The sequence below is a fragment of the Anabrus simplex genome, chromosome 1 (genome assembly GCF_040414725.1).
Source record: "Anabrus simplex isolate iqAnaSimp1 chromosome 1, ASM4041472v1, whole genome shotgun sequence".
NCBI lineage: Eukaryota > Metazoa > Arthropoda > Insecta > Orthoptera > Tettigoniidae > Anabrus > Anabrus simplex.
The window spans coordinates 879,162,001-879,189,166 of record NC_090265.1 but is presented as its reverse complement, the minus strand read 5'-3'; the positions used below and the strand labels follow the sequence as shown (position 1 = coordinate 879,189,166).

The following is a 27,166-nucleotide window of genomic DNA, read 5'->3' as shown; positions in this document are numbered from 1 at the left end:
TTACATCCTTACTGCAGCCCCTAAATATCCTCAAAACCATGCTGAGAGATCTGTACCCTTTATTTGCAACCGCATTTATGTTATTACCGCAATGAAGATCTTTCCTTATATTAACACCTACGGGTAATTACTGTACAATGATCCCCATAAGGAACTTTCAGCCCATCAACGCATTAATTAAAACTGAAAGGACTTGCCCTATTAGTGACACTCACAATCTGACTTTTAACCCAGTTTATCATCATACCACTGCCTACTGTCCATCTTACAATATTATCGAGGTCATTTTGCAGGTGCTCACAATCTTGATTCCTACTCTACACAGAATATCATCTGCAAAAAGCATTATCTCTGATTCCAGTTCTTTACTCGTATATCATTTATATATATAATAAAACATAAAGGTCCAATAATATTGCTTTGATGAATTCCCTTCTTAATGATTACAGGGTTAGATACATGATTTAATGTGTAAAAAATGAAACTACACCATTTTCAAGTCAATGGCGTTGATTCAGTCCACAGAATGTTTCAAAGAGAAAGAACTACACAGTTTGAAAAAGCTTACGCGCAGATTCATTTTATAGTCATTATTAAATTACTGGACTACTGATAGAAAATTTAAGATAAATGACAAAATAATTTACACTATCCCATAGAACTCGTTTATGGACTAAAATATATATTAATAAAATGGTAAAGCAAAGTAATCTTCGTACAGGCCATGAAGGCCATATGCACCTCCAGAAGTGGAAATCCCGTTTCTTAAATTTATCGACTTCCTGACGGGGAATCGAATCCACGTCCTTCCGGGATTAATACTATGCACATGTTTTAATTTGATCATTTCCAGGCGCTGAGTAATCACACGACAATATCCTCAGTGCTGTGCTCCTGAGAACCACTTTAGGGACCCTCCCTTAGACTGTGGTGACCACTACATTAATGTATTCTCCAATTGTGGTCGGATATTTGAAATAACATGCTCATAGCTGAGCGTCCCTAATGAATAGAAAACTCGTGTTGATCATCATTTCTAGCACCCAATAATTCCATTCATTTTCACTTAAGCACCAGTTTCATTCTCGTTATCTTTATTTGGTTCCTGTTTGTTTCGAGTATTCACCTTCACGGCCAACACCTTCATAAAAAGCTTAGGTTTCACACTGCATCGTGGATCACAGAGACATCTTACAGAAGTAAGGTTTATCCCGAGTTTATCCGTATTTACTCAAATATGTTTCCTATTTCTTGAAGGTTTTGGCCACTTGTTGCAATCCAATGATGAGATAGTTGCAGCATCATTAGATACATGACAATATAGTCCTAGAACACTAAAGTAATGCTCACTACTGATTAAAGATGTCCTGCGATGAAATAAATCCGCAATAACAATAGATCAATCAAGGAATGAATGTACACTATTTTTCAGGATCCCCAAACAATAACGATCGATCGATCAGTCAGTCAGTCTCGTAGCCTATCCTGAGAGTTCCAGGAACGATTCCAGGTATATCTTGTCATTTACGAGGACTGAAATGAGGAATCCATATTGGTAGATTTATTGCTACGTTAACCCTTAAAGAGAGTTGTCAACACCCCATGCACATTTATTAAGCCGTATCTTGGGTTAGAGTTCATTTGGCCTGCTGTAATCTTTTTTATACCTCTCAAAGGGACCTTGAAGTGGTGAGCGAATGCTCATAATTAGGGACCGAATTTTTTGAAAATGCATATGCGTATATGTAAATGCATAGTTTGTGGGTTTATGAAATTTAATGCATATTCTAAACATAACAGCATATTTCAGCGTACACATTTGAAATGAAGTACAATTTAAAACAACTCGAACAAAATTGCTTTCGCCTGCATGTTGGACATCCCTTGTAAGCAACTTTCTGAGTAGCTGATAACGAGGTAACAGTACCGGTAGTTTACTATTTCAAGAAAGAGATGGGGATGTTCTTAGTATATATATCCTTTACTCAAAAAGCCTAAAGAGTAGAGCAGCGTAAAGTATTTATTAAATCGGTGCGTGTCAGATAATACTGATTATTCAACTGATGGCCTTGTCAATTGTCAAGTACGCTCGAAGGAAGTGAAATGTGAAAAGAAATTTCGGCTTGAACATGAAAACGACTGCAAAGGAGGGAAAGAACAAAAACGCACTACAACTACTTGTTACTTATGTAAAACCGAAGCCTCCAGTGAATAAAATTGGCTTATTCTTAAGTGCATTTTTCAATTTTAATGCATATTTTCTACAACTTTGTGCATAAATGCATGCATATTTTACTGGTTTTTAGTGTATAAACATCCGGTCCCCACTTATAATCAGATTGCTTGGAATAGTCATGGGATATTTGATTCCGTTCACGTTATTGAAACGATTCAGTGATCCGATTCGCGGCACGTTAAAGTCACCGTTCCTATTACATCTGTGTAGCGTGAACTGATACGACAGCAGTAACAGCACTCAGTGCTCGCTGCTGGCATCTGATCTTCATTCTATGAATTGCTTCCCTATGAGTCATCTAGCTTTCAGATTCAGGTTTCTTCCGCAGCCACCTCTTCGCACCAAGTTTTGATGTTACAAAGCCTTTCCCCCACAGTGACAACTCCACGAAAGAATTAAATGAAAGAGTATCTGTACACACAATCATAAATGATCTGCATTTTGTGCTGTCGCCCAGGTGTCAAATTCCCTATCAACTGTTTGCCTAGTTTTTTCTTACATGATTTCAAAGAACTTCAAACTTTCACTGTATTCGCAGTACTCTGACTGAACGTCTTTGCGTCAGACGGCTCACTTATTTACTATCCACGTACACCAGTGGTCTCGGTGATTCGATGATTGAAATTTTGTGCAATTATGCGACATACGAACTGAAATTATACTGAGCGGTTCCTCCCAATATAAAACAGATAATTTTCAGGGGTCATGAGCATTACTCATAGGCTAGAGAGCTGAGTTGAATTAATTCAACGGTGACTCGAACGTTCCGTGAATCGGATCACTGAACCGTTTCAATAACTTGAACGGAATCAAATATCCCATGACTATCCCAAGCAATCTGATTATAAGTGGGGACCGGATGTTTATACATTAAAAACCAGTAAAATATGCATGTTAATTTGTAATACTAAGATTCATTAAACTAATAAATAGAATATCCTAATGGCCTGCCTACTTACTAGCTACTTTGGAATTATATTTTTACCACCTTTTTAACACTGAAAATCCAACTATTATTTAATCCTCTCTGTAAGAAGATGACAGTGAATGCAAGTGGGTATTATTTTCAAACGAGCTGAGATCGGGAGTCCGTTATAGCGTACGATTCTTTCAGTGTGCCATGACTCTGTATGTCTTGCTGCAAGGGACGTTCGGCTCCCCGCCAATATCCAGTGTGTCGATAATGAATAATCTCTCTCTCTCTCTCTCTCTCTCTCTCTCTCTCTCTCTCTCTCTCTCACTCACTCACTCAGTCGCGCACACACACACACACACACACACACACACACGCGCGCGCGCGCGCTCACTGATCCGTGAGTGAGCCACTCAGCAATGCCTGCTGCGAGTCAGCTGAATCGTGTGCCGTGAGCTCACCGTTCCTGCGACTCTATTCACTCGGACACTAGAATGAACCGAAACACTCCTTCGAATCATACACTCAGTAGCCAACATTACTGTAACAGCCAATGACACTCTTTCTTCACACATGGGGTGTAGTCATACCGCCGCGCGACCACTATCGTAAGTTTTCCGGCTCGGTGCTTATTTCTCGCTTGAGTCGAAAAAGTATCATTTTGTGTGAAAATGTGGAGCTGTGAAAGAAGCCTAGAATACGGGATCACTTATAAGATTACACTTGTCAGGGAAATTTTGAAGAGACAGATCCAGAAGAAAGTAATCATTATTTTGAGGAACTTATTCAAGACAGGTATCCAGAGACTTATAGTGAAACAGATAATGACGGACAGAGTAGTAAGGATTCATTTCACCATTAAGGATGAAATAATTAGTTGGGTAAAGAAAAGCCAAGTGGAAGAAAGATGCCCTTTAGGAACGTTCATATGCGTCAACAAAACAGGGTATTAAATCTTTCTGGTGTCAAAGCCCGTGCTAAAAGTAGTAAGTCAGTGCTCGAGTGTTTTTCGCTATTCGTGGATGACATAATGATCAGAACTATTAATATCGTCACAAACATTCATATCTATTGCTGGAAATTACTCAGTAGATCGCGATGATCAGAAACCGATGAATCTGAAATAAAATGTGTGATTGGTATTCTGATACTAGCAAGTGTTTATCAAATGAAATTTACCTTTGATAATAAAGACATTTATAAAAAGATACTGAAGTTGAAAGCTAGAAAGTCAGATGGGACTGATAAGATTTCTGGAGATATATTAAAGGCTATGGATTGGGATATAGTGCCATATCTGAAATACGTATTTGATTACCGTTTGCATGGAGGAGCGATAACAAATGAGTGGAGAGTTGCAATAGTAGTAGCAACAATAGGGTGACAAACATAAATCGGATAATTACAGGCTAGTTAGTTTGACTTGTGCTGTTTGTAAGCTCGTGAAAGCATTCTTTCTGATTATATTAGACACAGTTTGCGAGATTACTGATTTAACAGAAGCCAGTTCGTGTTTAGGAAAGGTTATTCCAGTGAAGCTCAACTTTTAGAGTTCCAGCAAGATATACCAGATATTTTAGATTCAAGAGGTGAAATGGACTGTATTGCCATTGTCCTACCTGAGGATTTTGATAGGGTAGATCATGGGGTATTACTGACAAAATTGAGGGCTATTGGACTAGATGAAAGAGTGATTAAATGGGTGGCTACATTTATATAAAACAGAACTCAGACAATTAGAGTAGGTGAAGCGTTATCTGATCCCGTAGTCATCATTAGTGAACATTTTTTTAAATTTTATCCGATGTTCGTGTTATCAAATTCAAGTAACTCTGGTACAGATGAACTGCTAAAATAAGGTACGGTCTCGTACCGTTCATCCATAACACCTTAATATCATCTGTTAGCCGATGTAGTCCAGTCATCGTGCTGTGGCCCTTCTTGAATCCAGATTGTAAAGGGTCTAAAAGAGAATGAATTGTGAGATATTCAGTTTGTGGTTCGTGTACTAGTCATTAGTGCTTTCGCAGGTGTGGTGAGTAAATATAGGGTGGTAATATGGTGGATAATTTGAAGTGGTATTCAATAATGCTGAAGTCAGTAGAGCATCCTACCAAATGGCCGGGAAATTTCTTGTGCTTACACAATAATTGATGATATGAGTATTGCTCGGTAAGAGCACGTTTTATAAAACCTATTGGAATATGATTTAATAATTTTGCTTCACATTTTCTTGAATTTAAGGCTCGTTGTACTTTATTCATACTGACAGTGCGAAATGAAACATTTCGTTCGATATCAAAGTCAAAGTCTTCAACGGGTGACAGGAATTCGAACTGGTATAGTTTTTTTTTTTTTTTTTTACCAGTTGGAAGTTGGAAGTTGTGTGTCAAGCGATATTGTTAGGATAGGAGTTCCTTACTTTTCCTTATGCCTAATACACGCACTTGTCTCCTCGCATTATTAGCATGAAGATTTTTAGTTTGATTTCTGATATACGTAGGTAAATCAATAAGTATTTGAAATTTTGCTCTATGTGTCCTTAGGTTGGCTCTGTGACATTGTGTGCTCACCAGCCGCTATATGGCACCGTTGTCTACGTCTATGGTAGGTTGGGTAGGTTTCAGCGTTATCAGATGAGTACAGCTCGCGCTGTTGCGATGTAAAGATGGCCGCGCTACTCTCTGTTTGCACCAAGGAAGAACAACGTTCCGTAATCCGTTTATTGTGGTCTGAGGGTGTACCAGGAGCGGAAATTCATAGAAGACTTTCAGCACAATACGAGGAAAATGTTTTGTAACAGCGAAGTGTTTACCAGTGGATTGAACAGTTCAGTAGGGGTTGCACGAGCGTGAAGATCCGAGCGTCCATCTGCAGCCGTAACTGATGCCAACATTGAACAAGTGCGTGATGTGATCCTGAGTAAAGGTGAGTGAATGTCTATGACGTGGCAAACCATATGCACATTAGCCATGGTTCTGCATATGAAATCATACAAAACAGGCTTAACTTTCGAGATGGGTTACAAAACAACTCGGTGAAGAAAAGAAGCGCAATCGTGTGAGAATCTGTCGGCACCTTCTGGACCTCCGTGCTAACGAAGGTGAAATGTTCCTGAAACTGATCACCACTGGAGATGAAACATGGGTTCACCACTTCGAACCAGAGAGCAAACATCAGAGCATGGAATGGAAGCAACCCGGATCCCCAGTCAAAAAGAAATTCGAGAGTCAAGCTTTTGCAAGAAAAGTGATGTTCATAGTGTTTTCTAGCTCTCAACGACAAATCCTGGAACATTACAAGGAAAAGTGGGAAACAGCAAACAGTGAAAATTACAATGATATGCTGGTAAACAAGCTGAAATCTGCAATTCGCAACAAACGCAGAGGTCGGTTGTCGGAAAGAGTTCGTTTGTTGAGTGACAATGCGCGTCCACATTACATTTACTGTTTCTAATTGGTCTTTTAGTTTTATTCCGTAAGAGGCAGTACTATTAAGAATCAGTATGCTCTTTGTTACTCCGTACTGGCGTCGTTCTGCTTTTAGCTCACGGAGCAGGGGAACGAGTGACCCCTACCTGTCAAACAAGAGTGCCCTTGTCATAGTCCTAATAATGAGTTAAAGCGAGTCACTTAGACCACATCGTGCATTCCTTGTTTGTCGTCCCAAGGTAAATTATGAGTCATACTGTATCTGGCTTATCTATTATTGTTTATGTCTCTGCAGTTTATATATTCAGATTTATATTTCGTCAATCTCAGTGAGTTGTACAGATTAATGATTTCATGTGTAGAGATACCGGGAATAGAAATATGTCCATGCGTGACAGCCTTCTGGGGATTATTTGTCACTAAGTAGTCAATTAGTGTGTGATTTTAGTTACGTGTGTATACGTGATTTATTGCGCCTAATTTTATCAGTCACTGGTATATATCGCAATCTGACTTTTTTTCTATGTATTACAAGCAGTATTTTAGAAAAATATGGATATGGGACGAAATTCTATAACATTGTAATGACCTACATCGATATTGTCAGAGAAAAGTAAATTGCAAATAATATTCCCAGTACCGCAGTCAAAACTTGTAGTTTCTTTGTATTCTGAATGAACGATCATTAATAATTGACTAATGTAGCGTAATTCAACCTGGGCCCGTACCCACCGCCTAAGGACAGTAAAGTTGTATATTTCGTAACAATATCCATAGGGAGTCTATAAGAAATTCCGCATAATTTTACCATTCATTTGTAATTTTTTCTACTACTTTTAACCGAAATTCACGATAGTCGATATTGCTTGTCGCCACTGAAACAAAAAAATTAGAAACAGCACGCAATAATCAATTCCCGTAACCTGAAATATATTATTGCCAGGTCCTCCGAAATTTCGGAAAATCTGCTGGTTTTAAAACAGATTCCAGAAAATACAAAACTATGTGGATATCTTCCACATTAATCCTCCGTCTCCACTTCATAACTAAAAATAACTATCGTCCATTGTGCTTATCTACATTGCAATATATGTTTTTCTACTTTCGGAAATGCACATGGCTCTGAGGTTCACTCAGCCTACACCAAAAATTAATACCAGGTTAATTCCGGGGCTAAAGTCGGCCGGGTGGAGAGCTAACTACTCTACCATATCAAGTGACGAGGTTACGGATAGTGGAAGCCTTTACCCTCCACTCCTCCCAGGGACTTCATGGCTTGTACGGAGATGACTTTGCTGCTTTTTCTCTACACATAATATTTTTATTTTTCCTTTCAGCCACTATCTGTTTTAACAGTAGTTGGGATGCAGATAATTGCTCTGAAAACGAGTCATTAACGTGTTGGTGAGGTTCTCGAAGATTAAGGTGTTGAAACTTGGGAAAAAAAAGTGTCTACGTTTGAAGATCGACATCTATAAAGACTGGGAGAACGAGGAAGCAGATCAGATTTTTGAGTCGATTAATTATGTCAATGTCGATGTTTTTGCTTGTTTCATCGACTACGAAAAGGCCTTCGATACAGTCCGCCATGACGAACTTATGAACATTCTTCGAGAATTAGGACTTGATGGGTGGAACATCCGTATTATTAGTAATCTCTAGCGGAACTAGAGTGCTGACATAAGAGTCGATGGTCGTGTCTCTGAAGAAGTCTCAATTATGACAGGAGTATTTTTTTCATCCATGCTTTTAAACTATTCAGAAAATTTTTCGTAAAGCGGTTTATGGAAAGACTCAAGGGTTGTGGTTAATGCTATCATCATAAATAACATCACATATGCCGATGACACTGTGCTACTTGCAACCAGTCTCCAGGATCTACAGATTTAATCCTGTTATTGAAGCCAGCAGCGCCATAGACTTAAGGCTTAATGTAAAGAAGACCAAGTGGATGGTTATAAACAGGAAAGAAGATGGCATTCGAGGTAATCTCACAGCAGCAAAGGACCAGATCGCAAGAGTGGCAACATTTAAATATCTGGGATGTCACATCACTGATGACTGGTACCTTGCTCATGAGATCCGATGCAGAATTAAGCAGGCCAGAACTTCTTTTTAGATACCTAGAAAACTTTCGATGAGCAGTGACCTTTCCATTACACTTTGGACACGACTACTCCGGTGCTAAGTTTTCAACATTCTGTTATACGGCGTTGAATCATGGACACTGAGACCATATGCAGGAAGTTGCAGGCATTTGAAATGTATACGTACCGAAGGATGCTGAAGATACCTTGTACAGGTGAAATGATCAATATAGAAGTTTTGCACCGTGTGAACTAAGAACCAGAAATTCTCACTACCATCAAGAGAAGGAAGCTAGAATACTTTGGTCATATGGTGCCTAACAGTAAATACCACCTTTTGCAAGTAATACTCCAAGGGAAAATTAATGGAAAACGTTGTCCGGGGAGAAGTAGGACATCGTAGCTCGGCAACTTCAGCCAGTGGTTTGGGGTGACAAATCGTACTCTGTTCACAACATCTATGAACAAACAAATCATGCTACTGACCGCCAACGTTCTGCGAGGATGTGGCAGATGATGATGATGATGATGATGATGATGATATTGATATTGATATTTCAATGTTAATTGCCTATTTAGTTTAAAATAACCTGTAAGTTCTTCAGTTTTGTTGAACACACATCCAAATTTATGAAACAGTTGTACATACTTAGATGAAAGTCGTTAAAGTATGGACTGGTGTTTTTATAAATTTATATCTTAAGTTTGACAGACAGAAATCTTACAGGTTATGTTAACCATGTCAAACCTGAGAATCATACTGTAGCTTCCATCTTAACAAATGTAATTTTAAGTAACATGCATATCTTTCGAAATTTTCAGCCCTACCTTTCGAAATTTATGTTTTTATCAGCCAACACTATACGTAACCACATTTTTTTCCGTTGTGATGCCATAAAACTTAAACATTTCTCAAAAACAGCTTTATCGAATTTTACTGCAAGATTCCCTGCACTCATACCGACATTGAAAAGCATAAATCGAACAGAGACAAAGCAGAACAGTAATACGGAATGACCCTGGATGAGAACTGCTAGTTAGAGGGATGGTTACTACATTCATTTTAATTTTTCTGATCCCTTTTATCACCGCCAATGCTTACTGGACGGCACTTTCACCAAACTCCGTAAATAAATTTGAGTCTTTATGAAGAAATATTTTAAGATTAAATGGCGAAATAATTGTCCCTTTTCAAATGTTCAAAGGAAATGCTGTCTCTTTGTTGGTTCATTTTCACTCCATTAAAACCCAATATGTTTGAAATTTCAGATAAACTTAAAAAAAAAAAAACATTCCACATGGTGCAACATCTCAAGTCCAGCCTTCAGATGCATACTTTCTTCGTCCATGCGAAAGTTTGGAAAAACGTTTTGTTGAGTGTATTTAACTTTACTACGTAATCTACCTTCAAAGCAGTTATCAGTCTTCACGTGGTTTTGTCCTTAATCAGTTCAGCGAACCTTATTCAAAAAGCATGATTAATCAGGCCTGGAAGAAAGTTTCATTGTCTGTAATATGTGATTTCTTCGAAGTTCCTGGCAATTTTATCTCGAAAACAGAAGATCAGAGTTGCGAAACTCTCAACTGGACAATATTATTATATCATTAATTCAGATTGCTTACAAGTTCTATTTAATAATACTCGTGAACATATAATCTTACATATAAAGTTACCGGTACTTCACTAAACTTTTTTGTAGCTGAATTTCGTGTATTTGTTATTAAATCAATACCTCTCGGATGGTTCGCAAATATTCCTTCTAAGGCCCTGTAAAGGCTGAAGAACTAGCTATTAAATTAAATTTGTAAGTGAGGGTGAAATTAATCAGGTAATTCCAGTAATATAGCTAAATAAGTGTCGAAAGTCGTACGCAAATGGGCAGCTGTCCAGTATTTAAAACAGAGTTCATTGGTCACAAAATCTGCAAATATCTCTTTTAAAGTTAATGATAAATGTTATGAAAATATATATTTAATGGCCACAATATATCAAATGTTGCTATTCCAGGAGTTTGTCGCTGAAGTTAACCGCGCGGAATTCGGATGAAAGCGCTAGTATGAGGTAATTAACTTACCGATTCAAAGCAGGAGTTAAGCCGCTTTAAATCCTCAAAATGTTTAATAGAACGAACGACTACATTGTTATGCTTTCCAGTGCGTATCTGTCTTGTTCGGGAGTAATGAATATGGATATCATGAATGTCGTCCACCATCTCCAAATCTTCCTCCACTTAATATCTAGTAGAAAATCCCTGGCAGAAATGATCAAATCCCTGCCAGTGAGGTGAGACGGTGGTAATTGAACTTGAATACTTATACTTGCTTCAAATAATTAATTATCACACTTCCAATGGAAATAGATTGTTAATGAGTTTATACATACGAAAGCAAACTAGTTGGTATGCCTCATCTAGTAAGGGTTGAAATGTTTTAAATACTTCTGAGTGAATATATATATATATATATATATATATTTATATATAAACTCTTTCTTTAAAGTCAAGTAGTGGAGAGGACCGTGAGTCGTAAAGATCCTTATAACTGTTCTTATTGTCAAATATTCCCGGCTGTAAAAGGTATATTTAAAATTGATGGACTGGATCGCCGATCTTTCATTTCATGTTGCAGAAACGGTCAGTTATTTTTGCTTATTGTACAATAAATCTATTTTCGCAGTCATGATATATCGTTAAAATTGATGTGATTCAAAATGGTCTTCTATCTTCTATTTCAGTTAAGGTAGAGGTTCACAGCAGTAGTTCTGGAGCCGGCTCGGGTTCAGATGAGAACCTCAGTTCATCGGATTTGAGCGAGCGCAGCGGGGACGTGGAGCATGATCACGAACACGATCGTGAGCCAGATCCCGAGCCCGAATACGAGGACATCTACCTGCTGCGTGATGAGGCTACGCACTCACCCGCCCAGCCAGGCCATGACCAGCCCTCCATGACTGCATCCACTGGTAAGTGAAATTGATACGTAAATGACGTCGTAGAAAAATTGCCTGCACTTTATATAAACCCATAGGATTGTTGTAATTTATCATTATCATCATCATCATCAAGTAGAACACTGCAATTCATGCTATTTACTCTTTCCTGACTATCTAAGACCAGAAGGGTGAGAGGCGACGAAGCCCGTAGTACAGCGGCGTACACTATTCTGCCGGCTCGGATTACACTCTTTATATGCAGCCCGCTATGCAATTAACTCGAGAAGAGGAATAAAGTGGAAGAGGTCCTTTAGCCCAGGTTAATTTAGAAACCATAACTTTCAATGTTCCCTACTTAAAGTAAAAATATCTTGCGTTTGTCACTTGTTTTACGAGCAATGACGCTCTCAGTTAATTGGAGTGAATAGGAGGTTGATTCTCCTGACCGCAAATTTGTTTGTAAGCCATAATGGTCACTATTTAAAAATTAGAACTTTTCACTCGGTCAACACATGTTATAGTTCGAAATGAATTTGGTTGAGTGATTCTTGGATTGAAGAGGAAAAAGGGCATAGCTGACATTGCTTACGAGGCAGTTCTGGTAACATAGTTATGTCTCTCACATTTGTAGAAATGGAGATATTTCTATCAAGCTTACTTGCAGCTCATTATATCTGAGCATTGCCTTTCATTTTTCTCTGTTGTCCCGCTTAACTTGACGATGTTAGTGCCCACACCAGGGGACATCACGAGTTGTAGTTGTCATTATGTATAAACATAATATTCTAACAGTAATTAACATAACACGCCATGATAGTCCAGTGGCATAGTCATTGGCTTCTCACAAACGTGGCCCCGGTTCGAATCCAGGTTACTCTGTGAGGTATTTGGAATGAAATTTCACGTTCCAGTGGTTGAAATGCCATGTAAATCAGAATGTCACGTGACTATCATCACGATATCAACAACCACGTATAAACAAAAATCTTAAAGATATGTAAGAAACAAACGAGTATCTCCATGGCAAGCACAATAAGTTACGAGATTTATTTAATGCGAGGAGAAAATAAATTAATAATGAAAATATATTTTTAAATTATATAGCGTTTATGAAACACAACAAACTGAAGCAAAGCACTAACAATTACTTAAAACAGGGTAATCATGTGAAACTTAATAATTAACATTAAAATGTGCGGGAATTAAATTTGTTCAGTAGATCATCTTCAATCACTTGAAAATGTTTCAATGTTATTAGTTGCTATAAATCTCCCTTTATATATTAATAATAGAAAGCCTTTCCTCGGATCTCAAAATTGCAAAATTCGACTCGAAATAATTAGTCTAATTTTGTATTGGCGGATACATATCTATTCGACATTCCTTGATATACGATGTCGACTGGTACAAAATCTCTGGAGTCACATACGGTGTTTCCTCGATAAAATTCAGCAATAGGTTATCCAATAGAATTCCGGTAAGTCTGCCATCTGGTAGAGTAAGAATGAACGTCGAAACTGGCGGCACATTGAAACATAATAATAATAATAATAATAATAATAATAATAATAATAATAATAATAATAATAATCCTTCTCTGAACACAGAAACCTTGAATTTTCCTGTTGTCTAATAGTTATCTTCATTGTTCCAGAGTCCGGTGTGTCGAGCGCATCACCTTCAGATCTGGGTCACTCCGAGGAGGAGGCGGAAAAGCTTAAGGTGCCCAGCCATCACACACTGCCCAGTCCGCACAACAATAACAATAACAGCAGGTCAGTAATATGAATGACATTGGTTCCTTTCATGGAAAGATCGAGGGGTTCTTACTCGGAGTTCCCAAGGAAATGCTTCATGTAAATGAGATGACCATGTATTTTATTAAAGCTCTCGACCTACACATGTCAATAATTCCAAAGTGTCTTCCGAAGCTCATTAGAACAACTACCTCTCAGGATTTAATGTTAACCCATCTAACATAGACACATTAGCACGGTGTTGTAATATGTATTTATTTCAAATAATGTTGATTTCACTAATGTATCCATGTGCGAGAATAGGCCTTTAGATTTCCCTAGTGTATATACAATTGTACAATCTGCTTTGCGTCATACTGACACAGAATAGGTCTTATGGCGACTATGGGGTGGGAAAGGGCTGGGAGTGGGAGGAAAGTGACCGTGGCCTTAATTAAGGTACAGCCCCGACATTTGCCTGGTGTAAAAATGGGAAACCACGGAAAACCATCTTCAGCGCTGCCGATAGTGGGGTTCGAACCCACTACCTCCCGAATGCAAGCTGACAGCTACGTGTTCCAAATTGCACAGCCACTTGCTCGTATTTGATGTCACTGTACACACTCATTCCGCACAGAACCACTCTACCATGTCTCCTACACAACAGTCTTTTGTGTGATTTGTTAAGCTCAGTTTTGCTGTCAACGTCTGCCCTAGTTTGTCCTTTCGGCAATAGCATAGCCAGGATTTCAGTTTGTGGCGGGGGGGGGGGGGACATTAAGGTAGGTCTTCATCCAGAATTGTGTCCAGAGAGTTTGGACATCCCCCACCCCCACCCCAACGTCTGGATACGCCCTTGTCTTCATCTGTTATTCCACTCCCAACATACCTGCAGGATTCCGAATACAAGTAGAATGAATGCAAGAATAAATAGTTTGAGTAAAGATTCAATATTCTGGTTTAGAATGAATGCGGTAATTTTATTGTACTAAAGGTCGTGTAACAAGCACTAAAGGAGTGACATTTTATACAAATAATGTGGCAAGCCTGGGAGCCTTCGGTATCCAAAAGAAGGGTGGTGTACATCTAAAGTGGCCACCCCGAAAAATTCTAAGTCTTGGCTGTTTAGTTCGTCAGCATTTTGTAGTTCTACTGCTAAGGGGGCTCGCTGTGCCATTTACTGTGGTGGTGCGAAATGTCTGGGAGAACAAAACGAGTTATTCAGGGGACGTTGGATCGTTAGATTTCCATTGTAAAAGTTGGTTGGTTATCGTTACGGTCATCTATGGGCCACGCTTACACAACTCACCTGTTCTTCTGTCTCTCACACTTAGGTATATTTGTTGCACTTTCACCTAAAGTCCTTCAGACTTTTGACTCCTCATTTTGCGCTATTCCGCAGAGATATTTTGTGACTTGGCAAGATGATTCTAGAGTGAGTTTCATATTTCTTAAATTTTCTTCCTAAAGATCGATTTTGCTGCATTTCTTTCTCTTTCACACCGGCTTCTTAAAAGTATTTGTGTAGCTTCCGAAGACAAAGATGATTATTATTATTATTATTATTATTATTATTATTATTATTATTATTATTATTCGCAGCTCACAATAGTATTTACTGTTTATATAACCCCACTGTCGGCAGCCCTGAAAATGGTTTTCCGTGGTTTCCCCATTTTCACACCAGGCAAATGCTGGGGCTGTACCTTAATTAAGGCCACGGCCGCTTCCTTCCCACTCCTAGACCTTCCCTGCCCCATCGTCGCCGTAAGACCTATCTGTGTCGGTGCGACGTAAAGCAACTAGCAAAAAAAAAAACTGTTTATATAGCAAATATAAGGTTGCGACAATAACTCTGTATTAGATTTTTTATTATTGTGTTCATTTATTGATCTCTCGCTCTCGCCTTAAAACATTAATTCTTAAAGCTCTTGCCTTCACAATTCATTGATAATAGTTTTTATCCGAAATTTTGTGAAAACAAATAATTTAGCAACTAGAGTCGCAAAATCGAAAGGCGCAAACGAATTTCGCTTCTCGATGTTGTTTTTCAACTCGAGAGCTGACGTAAAAGTTGAGCACCTGCAAGCATCTAACGAATACCATTTCTCTCGTCAATAAGAAGTAACTTCAGTCTGCACGCTGCATGAAAGTAATTTTCCTTTAAGAGTGACGTAGCAGCGAGACAAGCTTAACTTTATCTACCATCAAGATATGCATTGCATTAATCATGCGCGATGCCATATCCCTCAGGATAATAAAATCCAACAGTATGATCTAAATACTTCTAACAATAGGACAGGTAATCCATGTCGAGTAACGATGGCTGTATAGTGAGATATGTTTACAAGGTGTAGGCTAAATTGTTAGCATGCTAGCCTTTGGTCACACGGTTCGATTCCCGGCAAGGTCGGGGATTTTAGCCCTCATTGGTTAATTTCGCTGGCACGAGGGCTGGGTGTCGTCTTCATCATCATTTCATCCTCATCACGACGAGCAGGTCGCCTACAGGTGTCAAAAACCTGAATCCGGCTAGCTCAACGTGGCCTTGGACAGTCCCGGCACCAAAAGCCATACGGCATTTCATTTCCGTAAGGTGTAGGAAAGTTATTGTGGTACAGTCAGCTCCATGCTGTGGAGATTCGATTTCGGTTTCGATTCCTGGTTAGTCCAAAATGTTATTTGTGCATTAAGGGGTGGAGCTGGATTCACTCGGCAAAAGGCATCAGACATGTACCGAGCGAGTCGGTCGTGCGGTTATGGTCTCGTAGCTGTGAGCTTGCATTCGGGAGACGCTATCAGCAGCCCTGAAATTTTTTTCAAATGCTTCTGATAGTTTACCTAACGGTTTGACTTTTGAGAAGGTGTCTGGCAGTGTTTCTTTAATGATGCTCACAGTTCTTGTGTCTATTTTAAATTCTTTAAATACCATTATGAGGGGCGGTTAACCTGAATTTTGGACCCCTTTAGACCACAAGCATTATCGATTCAGGAATGTGCTTTAGAAGCAGTTCCTTGGTAAATAATAACATTGTTTTAAGATAGTTTCTGGCAAGCCCGGGCATTGCGGGTCGGATCCACTGATTGTATTCAATTCATATTCATCCATTCATTCTTCGTCACGTTTTGAAGGATGATTTTGGAGTTTTCAATTGGCATTACATTTCGTCTTATTACGTATCATTAGGGGCCGATGACCTAGATGTTAGGCCCATTTAAACAACAAGCATCATCATCATCATCATAAAATTCTTTAAAAACGAAGTACTGTGGATCGAATAGCAGGCTTTTTGGAAATCTACAAATATTGCTACGATATCTCGTTTTATGCCTCCTGTGTTGTCAAATAGGATTGATTTCAAATTGAAGATTTTTTCTGCACTTCTTCTATTCACTGACCTTCACTGCCCCTCTGATATAGACTGTTGGTATACTGAAATATTTATTTCACATTCACCAAATGAGGGAGGGGGGAAAAAACGAACTAAGGGTAATTTTATTTTATTTTATTGGCAAGTAATGTGACTGTGACAGACAAGATTTCGATATTTTAAAGAATGAAAATGAAAATTCACAGCCTATATCCAATCATTCGACCGGGTCAGGAATGGAATGAAGCCCCCAATTGGCGGCGGGGATAGGAAATGTGCCGGCTGCCGAACCCTGTCGCACTCCTCTGGGGCAATGATTAATGGCTGAGGGATGAAATGAAATGATATTGGAGTGAGTTGCTGGAATGAAAGATGACAGGGGAAAACCGGAGTACCCGGAAAATAAACTGTCCCAACTCCGCTTTGTCCAGCACAAATCTTACATGGAGTGACCGGGATCTGAACCACGGAATCCGGCGGTGAGAGGCCGGTGCGCTGCCACCTGAGCCATGGAGGCTGTCAGATATTTTAATAAGTTTAAAAAAAATTAAGACAATGTACAACCAAGGTATGCAAGAGGTGGGGGAAGGAAACTGCCTGTGAATCGCGTGATAACTCCACAGCTCATGTCGTACAATGAACAAGCGATAGCCGCATTTATCTTCTGATCTTATCACCGACATGGTCTTTTCTCCTTACGGATCGATAGTGGAAATCATATGTTGACCTTCACTTGATGAGATTAGATCATCCCAGCCAAAGGTCCCTCAGCACTGTAAGGATTCTAGTTATACTGCAATGTGAAGTTGTTAACTCTTTTATTACATCAACAATGGAATGAACCTGCAGCTTTACAAGTAGGATTAGTTTCTCTATAGCAAGAAACGATGAAGTCATCAGGCCAGTGAAAACTTGTAACACCGGGCGAGTTGGCCGTGCGGCTAGGAACGCGCAGTTGTTTGCTTACATCCGGGAGATAGTGGGTTCGAGCTCCACTGTTGGCAGCCCTGAAGATGGTTTTCCGTGGTTTCCCATTTTCATACCAGGCAAATGCTAAGGCTGTGGGCCTAATTTAAGGCCACGGCCGCTTCCCTCCCACTCCTAGCCCTGTCCTATCCCACCGTCACCATAAGACCTATCTGTGTCGGTTCGACGTACAGAAAAATTCTAAAAATTTAAAAAACTTTTAATGGGAATTTGGATAATATGTGATGCTTATGATGTGTGAAAATGTGGGATTGCCATAATCCGTGCATGTCCGGCTCCTTCGCTGAATGTTCATCCTGGTCTTCCGTTAAGAGGGCTCGCGGGTTCGATTCCAAGCCGGCCCAGGGTACTTAAGTGCGAATGGTTCATTCATCTGTTTCGGGTACTGTCTAGTACGAGAACCAATGGGCGCGGTCAAGAAAGCCGAGTAATGAAGTTGAGGATGTAGTCACGTAGGTCTGCTGGGTATCTGAATGAGCAGCAGTCGTCTTGGCAGGCAAATACTCCCCAATAGGCTGTATGTGGCATGGGTTTGTTCGTTCATCACTCGGTTCTTGTGAAGTGAAACCGTCCAGAATTTTTAACAGTTTCAGTAATCTCGCACTATATAGAAGTAATCTGAAATGAGCTCTTGAAATGTCAGTGCCCTTAAAAGCGCGGTTTTTACTAAGTGCACGTTTTTCTTGTTAATAATAATAATAATAATAATAATAATAATAATAATAATAATAATAATAATAATTGTTTTACGTCCCACCAACTACTTTCACAGTCTTCGGATACGCCGAGGTGCCGGAATTTAGTCCCACAGGAGTTCTTTTTTGCCAGTAAATCTACCGACACGTGGCTGTCGTATTTGAGCACCTTCAAATACCACCGGACTGAGTCAGGATCGAACCTGCCAAGTTGGGGTTAGAAGGCCAGCGCCTTAACTGTCTGAGCCACTCAGCCCGGCTTTGTTGTTGTTGTTGTTAAGAAGGAAGCCACATATTCCAGAGTCGACATACCTGTAAAAATACACACTGTTAAACAAAGAATGACATGTTGCATTGTATAAAAACATCCTCAGATTCCATCCAATCACTGAAATTGTGCATAATATGAACAATAGTGTTTACGTCGTGTAAACGTGTCAATGATTGAGAGTTTAACAAGTAATGTCAAATAATGATTTTAGTAGCTTTCAACCGTCACCTTAAAACTTACAGAATTTTAAAATACCTACCTAAGCTGCCAAAGAGTATTCCGTTGCCTTCAGTCATTGCTTCCGTACCGTTAATCATTGACAAGTTTACGCAACGTCAACAATATTGTACATATTACGCATGATTTCAGTAATTTGATAGAATTTCAGACGTTCTTGTAGAACGAAACATATAATTCCTTTTAGTAGTGTGTATGTTTTATAGGTATGTCATCGTGTTACGTTATGAATGTTTTCGACAGACATTCATTAAGTTCATATAATCAAATACTGGATTTGTAGGACGCTTAAGGTATAAATTGGATTGTAGAATCATAATTGTTCGTTGTGAATTTTTATCCCCAGTCGTACTGGTAAAGACCTGAAGTATGTTACAATCATCTAGAATCACTCAGCATTAAGAAGTATGTAAACTATTTAACAACCTTCCTTTTAATTTCTTGAAATAGTTCGAGCAACATTCACCGTTCCTTTTTTCTCTACAGTTTCCTCCAAGATTAGATAAACTTATAAACTAGTATCATCTAGCATTTACGATATTCGTTTCGTGGTTTGTTGATTTTATTGCATTCGTGTTCTTTGTATTTTCTACGAACCCATATTATTTCTAAAATATTTGTCGTATTTATTTTTCCCTGAATTCGTTTGAGTGATTAGTTCTATAGAAACCCTTGATTCCTTCCTTCAATTAAAATTTAAGCACTGCAATATACTGGCTAGTACTCCATAAACTCGGAAAATCTCAATCCCTGAATAAGTAACAACTTGTTCAGACTTTATATTCCAGGACAATAGATGTATATCAACAATTAGGCGCTGTAAATTGAGGTTTCCATTACGCACTCTGCGATATCGATTCGTTGCAGGTAATGCTTCGTTCCTACAATGACTATGTTATAGGCTAACTGCAAGTACACCGAAAGGAATAGGGGATAACTGTTCTAAACTTGAAATTCTGGGTAGATTTTTGCAACTAATGTAAAATGTTGGTCTACTGTCTGTTAGTTTATGTACCCTTCTTACGTGAATACTCATATCTGGACCGGTGTGCTCAAGGATAAAAGCTAGAATCCCATCCCATGGCATTTAAAAGTGTTTCGGGAGAACCGGTGCTTTAATTGGAAAAAAATATTAAAGGGAGAGACTCGCCTTTAATCCATTATTTCGATACGAAATGACATTGAGGGATATTTTTTCTTGCTTCCTGCTTTCTACAAGCTATCTTACCTGCCAGTCTTATTTCTGTCCGCTGCCAAAGATTTAATATAGGCTGAGAACTGAATTCCTCCTTTTTGATTTGTTGACTCGGAGATATAATTTTCATATTAAGAATAAAATGGATTATAAAATCGAAATACTGCGGGCGATAGAAAGCTTCTCCTTCAAATAAAACATCATTGAGATACACGTCTGTTAATGTATTAGCAATGTATACCGTCAATTTTCAGACCAAAATGTGTCCACCCCAGTGTCTTCTAAGGCCGGGAAAAATTAGAGACGCTATAGTAGTAGTAAGCACTGCCTAAAGTTAGCCTACTAATAAATTAAATGCAGGGTGTCTCTTTCTTCTAGGGGTAGCCTGACTGAAGTGGTAAATGCGTGCTTGGTTAACCCGGCAGGACGCAGGCTCGATTCCCCGTCAGGAAGTCAAAAATGTAAGAAACAAGATTTCCACTTCTGGAGGTTGCATACGGCCTTGAGATTCACTCAGCCTGCGCCAAAAATGAGTACTAGATTAATTCCCTGGGGCAAAGGCGACCGGGCTTAGAGGTAACCACCACTCTACCTCACTGAGTGCCCAGATTATGGATAGTGGTAGTCTTTACCTTCCACCCCTCCAAGGGTCTTCATAGCCTGAACGGAGAGAGAGATATCTCTCTCTCTCTCTCTCTCTCTCTCTCTCTCTCTCTCATAACAAAAATGAACGAAATGAATCGGTAGGTGATACGGATGCTAAGAAAATCAATACGTATAGTCCAATTTACTACACTTTTTGCACTACGCTAGACCAAGCGTCAGTCCCTTTACGAACACCTCATAACATAGGTATACAATTTAAGCGTGTGTCTGTAGTGGGTGTGTACGAGACCTTTACGTGCTGCAGTCTGCGGATAGACTGTTCAGTGTGCTTCGTGTAACAGGGTCTACGCTGGGCCGGGCAAAAAACAACGGGTGGTGCATGGGCACTATCACTATCACCACCACCACCGATGAGCAAACGTCGAGCAGCCGGTAGCCTCCCCAGTAGTCGACGTTGAGTAGACCTGTTCCGCTTGCTAGAGGCAACGCAATACGATGCGCGTTCTTCCAACTTTGATAAACAGTAATAAACAAACAATAGTAATGTATTGTACAGTCATCTGTCTGCGCTTTTGCCAGAGAGGAGACGCTCCCCCCGTCCCCGTTACAACTAGACGTTAAAAAGTCCACAGTTCTAGCCTTTTGCCAAGCAACTCAATGTTGAAAACATCCGAGTGATGTAAGCTACGAATTTTAGGGAAATAAAATACAAAGTATAATAATATATTCTTTATTTATTCCTACAAATTATAACCCTCTTCCTAATCATCCTTATCCGGTCGATTAGATTAGCAGTTTGCCGTTTTCTACCACTACGAGCGCTAATGTGAGCCAATGTAGAGTTTCACTTAAGCCCTTAAAACTACATTTGGTGTGGATATTAAAAAAATCTTCTGAAAGTATTGAACTTAGGAACACATTACAGAAATAATTCTGTAAATAATTTGGCCAGGATTTGAATAAAGAAGAAAGCGACTAAAGAAACGCGATTTTAGGCTGTTTTCCTGGAACTGCGTTTCGGCCGGAAGTGGTATTAGACATTCGTTTTTTATTCTGATAGAACTATCCAAGGCTCACAAATTGAAAAATTTCAGAGATCTTTAGCCCTTCAACTTTCGACACAATTGAGCAAATTGCTTAATTTAACATTTTCGTAGTATTCTACGGGGACCCCTACTTTGTAAAGAGACCGAGCAGTCGCTTAAGTGTGGCCAGTATCCAGTATTCGGGAGATAGTAGGTTCGAACCCCACTGTCGGTAGCCCTGAAAATGGTTTTCCGTGGTTTCTCATTTTCACACCAGGCAAATGATGGGGCTGTACCTTAATTAAGGCCACGGCCGCTTCCTTCCCACTCCTAGCCCTCCCCTGTCCCATAGCCGCCATAAGACCTATCTGTGTCGGTGCGACGTAAAGCAAGTAGCAAAAAAAAAAAAAAAAAAAAAAACTTTGCAAAGAAATATTTCCAAAATTAATCTGTGTGTCACATTAATAAATGGTAATCTTCCAACTAAGGTTGTTTACTTTTCAAATACATTAAATTATAATGCACGAAGAGTGAGTGGTGTGTTTAGGTGCTAGTCACATCGACCAAGCCGCTACACAATGATTCCTTCAGAGTCGGATCCCTTAACTATATACCAGGTGTATGTATGGCCGTCGGCTTCTACACACTAAGCCCATCTTTCAGGTAAGTTATGAATACCATGCAAGAAAAACTGCTTGTCTTTTGCGACAAACTATTCGTCGAGCCATTTTCCAACTTCTACGAAATTACTGAAATGCTGCGCTGTGAGGGCGTGCCCCATTTGATGCGAATAGGTGATAGATGGCGTCAGGTCGGAGGAATACGGCGGTAGCGGAAGGATGTCCCATCCAAGCGATTTCAAGGTGTCATTCACTGGCTTTGCTGTGTGAGACGGCTCATTGTTGTGTAACAAAATCACTTTGCCACGTCTTCTGGCCCATTCCGGTCGTCTTTCGATCAATGCGTGATTTAAATCAGTCATTTGTTGGCGATAGTGTTGTACATCAACGCTTTCGCTGGGCTTTAAGAGTCCATAATACACAATACAAAGCATGGTCTTCCACACTGAAATCACCACGTTTAAATTGTAGAAACCATGTCTCACATGTTCTAATCGATGGAGCGTGTCCACCATATGTTTCTACCAGCAAACGATGACTTTCCACAGCCTTTTACTTTTGATTAAATAAGAAAAGCATTGCGTGCCGCAAATGTTCTTTTTCAGGCACAAATTTTGACATGATCACTGAACGATGCAACACAGACGCTAGTGTTTGGTGGACTTAACTTGTGTGAGTTGGTAGGTTAATGTCATACGAACAAACTGACGTATGTGTCAAATTCATACGCTGCGTACTGTTAGGTAGCGTCATCTCTAAGTGAAACCGGAAAAGACTTATGCATATACCTGGTTGTGTCAAACCCAAGACTCTGATGAACTCTATGTAGAAGTAAGTCCACCGTGTAGACTGAGGATGAATCCAGATATATGGAAGAAGCGCTGAGGACAAATGAATGCAATGTGCAGTAAATAGAAAGGATCGCGCTGAAAACAAAGAATAACGCAGTATTTATTAGAAAAGAAAAGCTTTCTCCTTTGTAATGCATTCAAATACTTCCACTTTCACTTGCTCCCTCTACCTTAAATAATTATGACTGATAACATGCATTTTCTAGTCCCTAGCGCTTTAGGCTTACCAGCGTTTCATCCCAGAAATATGTATTTCCACGATTGTGAAAGCCTATAAAACATGAATACTTATAAAATATTCGCAATCAGAGAGGTTAAATTATGGTTTCCTTACGGCAACTAGGTTTTTGGTGGAAAATATTATATTATAGTTTTTAATAAATATTTTATTACGAATGACTAAAAGGTATAGGCCTACAAAGTTCAACAATGATTATTCAGTACAAGAGTACATTCGGTTATTACGACAGGAACTGTCCACCAGGCGAGTTGGGCGTGCGGTTAGGGACGCGCAGCTGTGAGCTTGCATCCGGAAGATCGTGGGTTCAAATTCCACTGTCGGCAGCCCTGAAGATGGTTTTCCGTGTTTTTCCATTTTCACACCAGGCTGTACCTTAAGGCCACGGCCGCTTCCTTCATACTCCTAGGTCTTTTCCATCCCATCGTCACCATAAGACCTATCTGTGTCGGTGTGACGTAAAACAAATTGAAAAAAACTGATTTCGCTTGTCAGATGTAACTCACTCCGGTGGACCTCCAAATTTTCTGGCGAAACGAGGTGGTAGTAGCAGTAGGCCTACGACGTCCCGAAGCAAATACCGATCCTCTCCGAGAGTTTTACTTAGCCGTCCTGTCCGCTTCCGATCAGCAACCGTTTATCTCTTTAAACTCTTTGTAGATTCTGAAGGAGACATTCAGACTCGCTGCAACACGAGCGGTGATATCCACTTGTCATCCCTCTTACAGCATTGTCACGATTCAAATGCGATCAGCAGCGCAAATGTTAAACTGCCCGACAAGACCAAGGTCTTCTATCGCATAAATATGGAACCTAATCTGGGTTTAGCACCACTGCGTGCCTAAGACATTGGCCTACAGTGCATACTGTAGTCATGTTTGAGGTACTGCGACGTATAGGTTTACCGTGTGAAATCGTTAAACCATTTCGTAGCACTCTATTAGGATATTTAGTTGGTGGTGCGATCTGTTGACTAAACTGGATCGTCGTAATTGAGGCACATTTCATCCTAGTACAATCAACTCAGAATTATTTCTCTCGTCCTATATTATTATTATTATTATTATTATTATTATTATTATTATTATTATTGATGGTTTTTAAAATGGTCCGTTAAAGGTGACTAGGAATTCCAATAAAAGTATCGGCCAATTTAATCTGATAGCATACCTAACAGAAGTTTCATTGTATTTTTAGAGTGGACTTGTTAAAGAGAACTGTTGGGCACTGCACAAGAATTAGACTCAGCATTAGAACATGTGTTCGATTTGCTGAATCTATTAACGACGTATTCTACCATATTACTAATTAAATTACTATCGATCATCGCAATTTCTTTCCACATGTACTTTTGTCTTTTGTAAAAAGTATTTCTTCTCTCACTTTTTAACATTCATTTCTCAGAGACTAATTTTGCCAATAAACTTCAATATTATGTTCAGAAAGTGACAAGGAACGATTAGGGCAATTCACAGTAAATTATATTATTTATAAAATGAAACTGCGTCCTTTTATTCGCAAAATGTACACAAAAAGATAAAGATTTCAACAGTCACGTAAAACTGCTTGCATGTTTTCTTGCTTGCTTCAAGAAACGAATGTAGAAACCGAACCCAGCTATCTCCAGTATCCACAGGCTCAGATTATTTATCCCTAAAAAATAAAAAGGAATAAAAAATTAATAAAGGAATAAATAAAGGAATTAAGGGTGTTGGCTAGTAGAGATAAAATTGGAAGTGGTGAAATAATTCTAGTACCATGAGATGATACACATAATGGAGTAAAGAGTAAACATGGAGGAAATACGTGCATTTCCAAAAGTAAGTTTTTTCTTTAGAAAATGTCTAATATTGGTTATAATGTTCATAAATTGTATTTAATGCTGTAATAAAGTCAGACGTGCCGTATGGGAAGGAGAAAAAAAGAAATACACGTTGCATACAAAGTTTCATAGGTATTCTCCACTGGACTGCATTTAAGTCGATGAGCTACCTGAATAGGCTAAGTGCTGCGTGGATCAATATATCGGCTGTTGGTTCATTAAAATCAACAGATTAGAGTATTATAGGTTGGAGGAGAGTTTTTGATACTTTCCGGATTATAAGTCAAGATTACATTCCCAAAATACCGGGTTCTACAAAGGTTAATGTTTTGATTTTGTAAGGTTAGAGTAATTTGAACTCAGAGAGTCGAAGATGACATGATATAATCAAACTAGCCATACTACCTGATAGCGTAAATGAACTGATTAATTTGTTCATATTATTCCACCAGAAGTGAGGAAATGGTCTTTTTTAACTTTCCGTGGTTGTGATCATAGTTTTAATAGAAAATTCAAAAGAATTATTCTCTGCCAACTTTAGTGATAGGAAGGAGATGGGGTTCATACCGTTCAAAAAATGAAGATATTGGCAGAAGAAAGGGAAAGTAGCCTGTATGAAAGGCGTGGAAATTAGACTCGCTACACCTCGCAAACCGAATACTACTGGGGTCCGAAGAGAGCAATTGTTGAACAAGTGAGGCCGCGAATGGATGATTTGGGAACCCTTCCTCAGGATAATGGACTAAACCCAGCTAGAGGCCTCGTGGCCACCATTCTACACTTCGCAGCTTAGAGCCTATGAGAAATCACACCTTAGTCGCCTTTCATATTGTTTCTCACATCAGTGTTACACATTCGGTATATTGAAGTAACACTTGCACTTCCCGAGCACGCGAGTGGTGCACGGAGAAGTGAAGGTCATTCATGCTCTATTTCACTAGCATTATATGGGAGGTTTGAAAGTGAGAGTAAGGACATACCAGTAGGACGTGAAAGTTTCACAAGTTAAGGTCTTTGAATTTTCCTACAGTGGATCAAGAGGAAGCCTCCCCTGGAAGAAATACAGACCGCCCAGTGCTTTTTATTCCATCCTACTCGCAAACTTGAACAATTAATTCAAAATAAATTTCGAATGCAAATTTCCTCTCCTCTTATGGTACGGTTTGGATTAGTCTGTTTCTTACAAGCTGATGAGCCAGCTGTCAACTGTGACCCAAAATACAGCTACATTAAATATTTTGAAGAAATTTATTTTCTTTATCATTCAATTGAGCTCGTCAAGTCTGTGAAAAATGATCATGTTGTTGTACATCTTCTGAAAGATCTGATGAATTCTCGCTCACTATGATAACACGTTGTTGTTGTTGTTGTTGTTGTTACAGTTCATTAATTTTGTTTATAAAAATATAGGAGGCGCTAAAGAAGTGGAAAGTAAAGGCTTCCCATACAGTAGGGGGGGGGGGAGCGATGACTTAGATGTTAGGCCCCTCTAAACAACAAGCATCATAATAATCATCAGCTTCCCTTATTAGTAACCTCTGCTTTAAGTGGTACATTGTGGTTAGCCTGATCACACATTCCCGCTAGAATTACTCATTTATGGTGTAGGCTGAATGAACCTCAGAGGCATCTTCTTCTAGTTCCTAATTGTTTTCCATTTATGATGGGGAGTCAAAACCCCGTCCTTCCGCTTGGCAGATCATACCTTGGTTTTTGAAGCCTGAGGTCCGTGTGGTGTTAAGTAATGACATTCAGGGCACGACTCAAACTGTTTATTTCCTTGTGCAGGAATAGAAAATGAATTACGCAGGTTTATTTTACTTCCCGAACGTTAAGATAATGCTGACTGTATTTATAATAATCCACATCATGGCGAGCTTGTATAAGTTTAAATATTGACCTTACACATTCTG

The 27,166-nt window shown here is 39.2% G+C and overlaps 1 protein-coding gene across 2 annotated transcripts in view; it reads left to right on the top strand.

Annotated features, from left to right (window-relative positions):
- The window catches only part of f (forked), a 241,483-nt gene that overhangs the window by 144,241 nt on the left and 70,076 nt on the right, over positions 1–27,166 (top strand). For both annotated transcript variants that reach the window (XM_068225272.1, XM_068225271.1), the window contains exons 6-7: positions 11,402–11,629; positions 13,254–13,374. In XM_068225272.1, the coding sequence (XP_068081373.1) occupies positions 11,402–11,629; positions 13,254–13,374 (349 nt within the window). The remainder of the gene's footprint in view (positions 1–11,401; positions 11,630–13,253; positions 13,375–27,166) is intronic.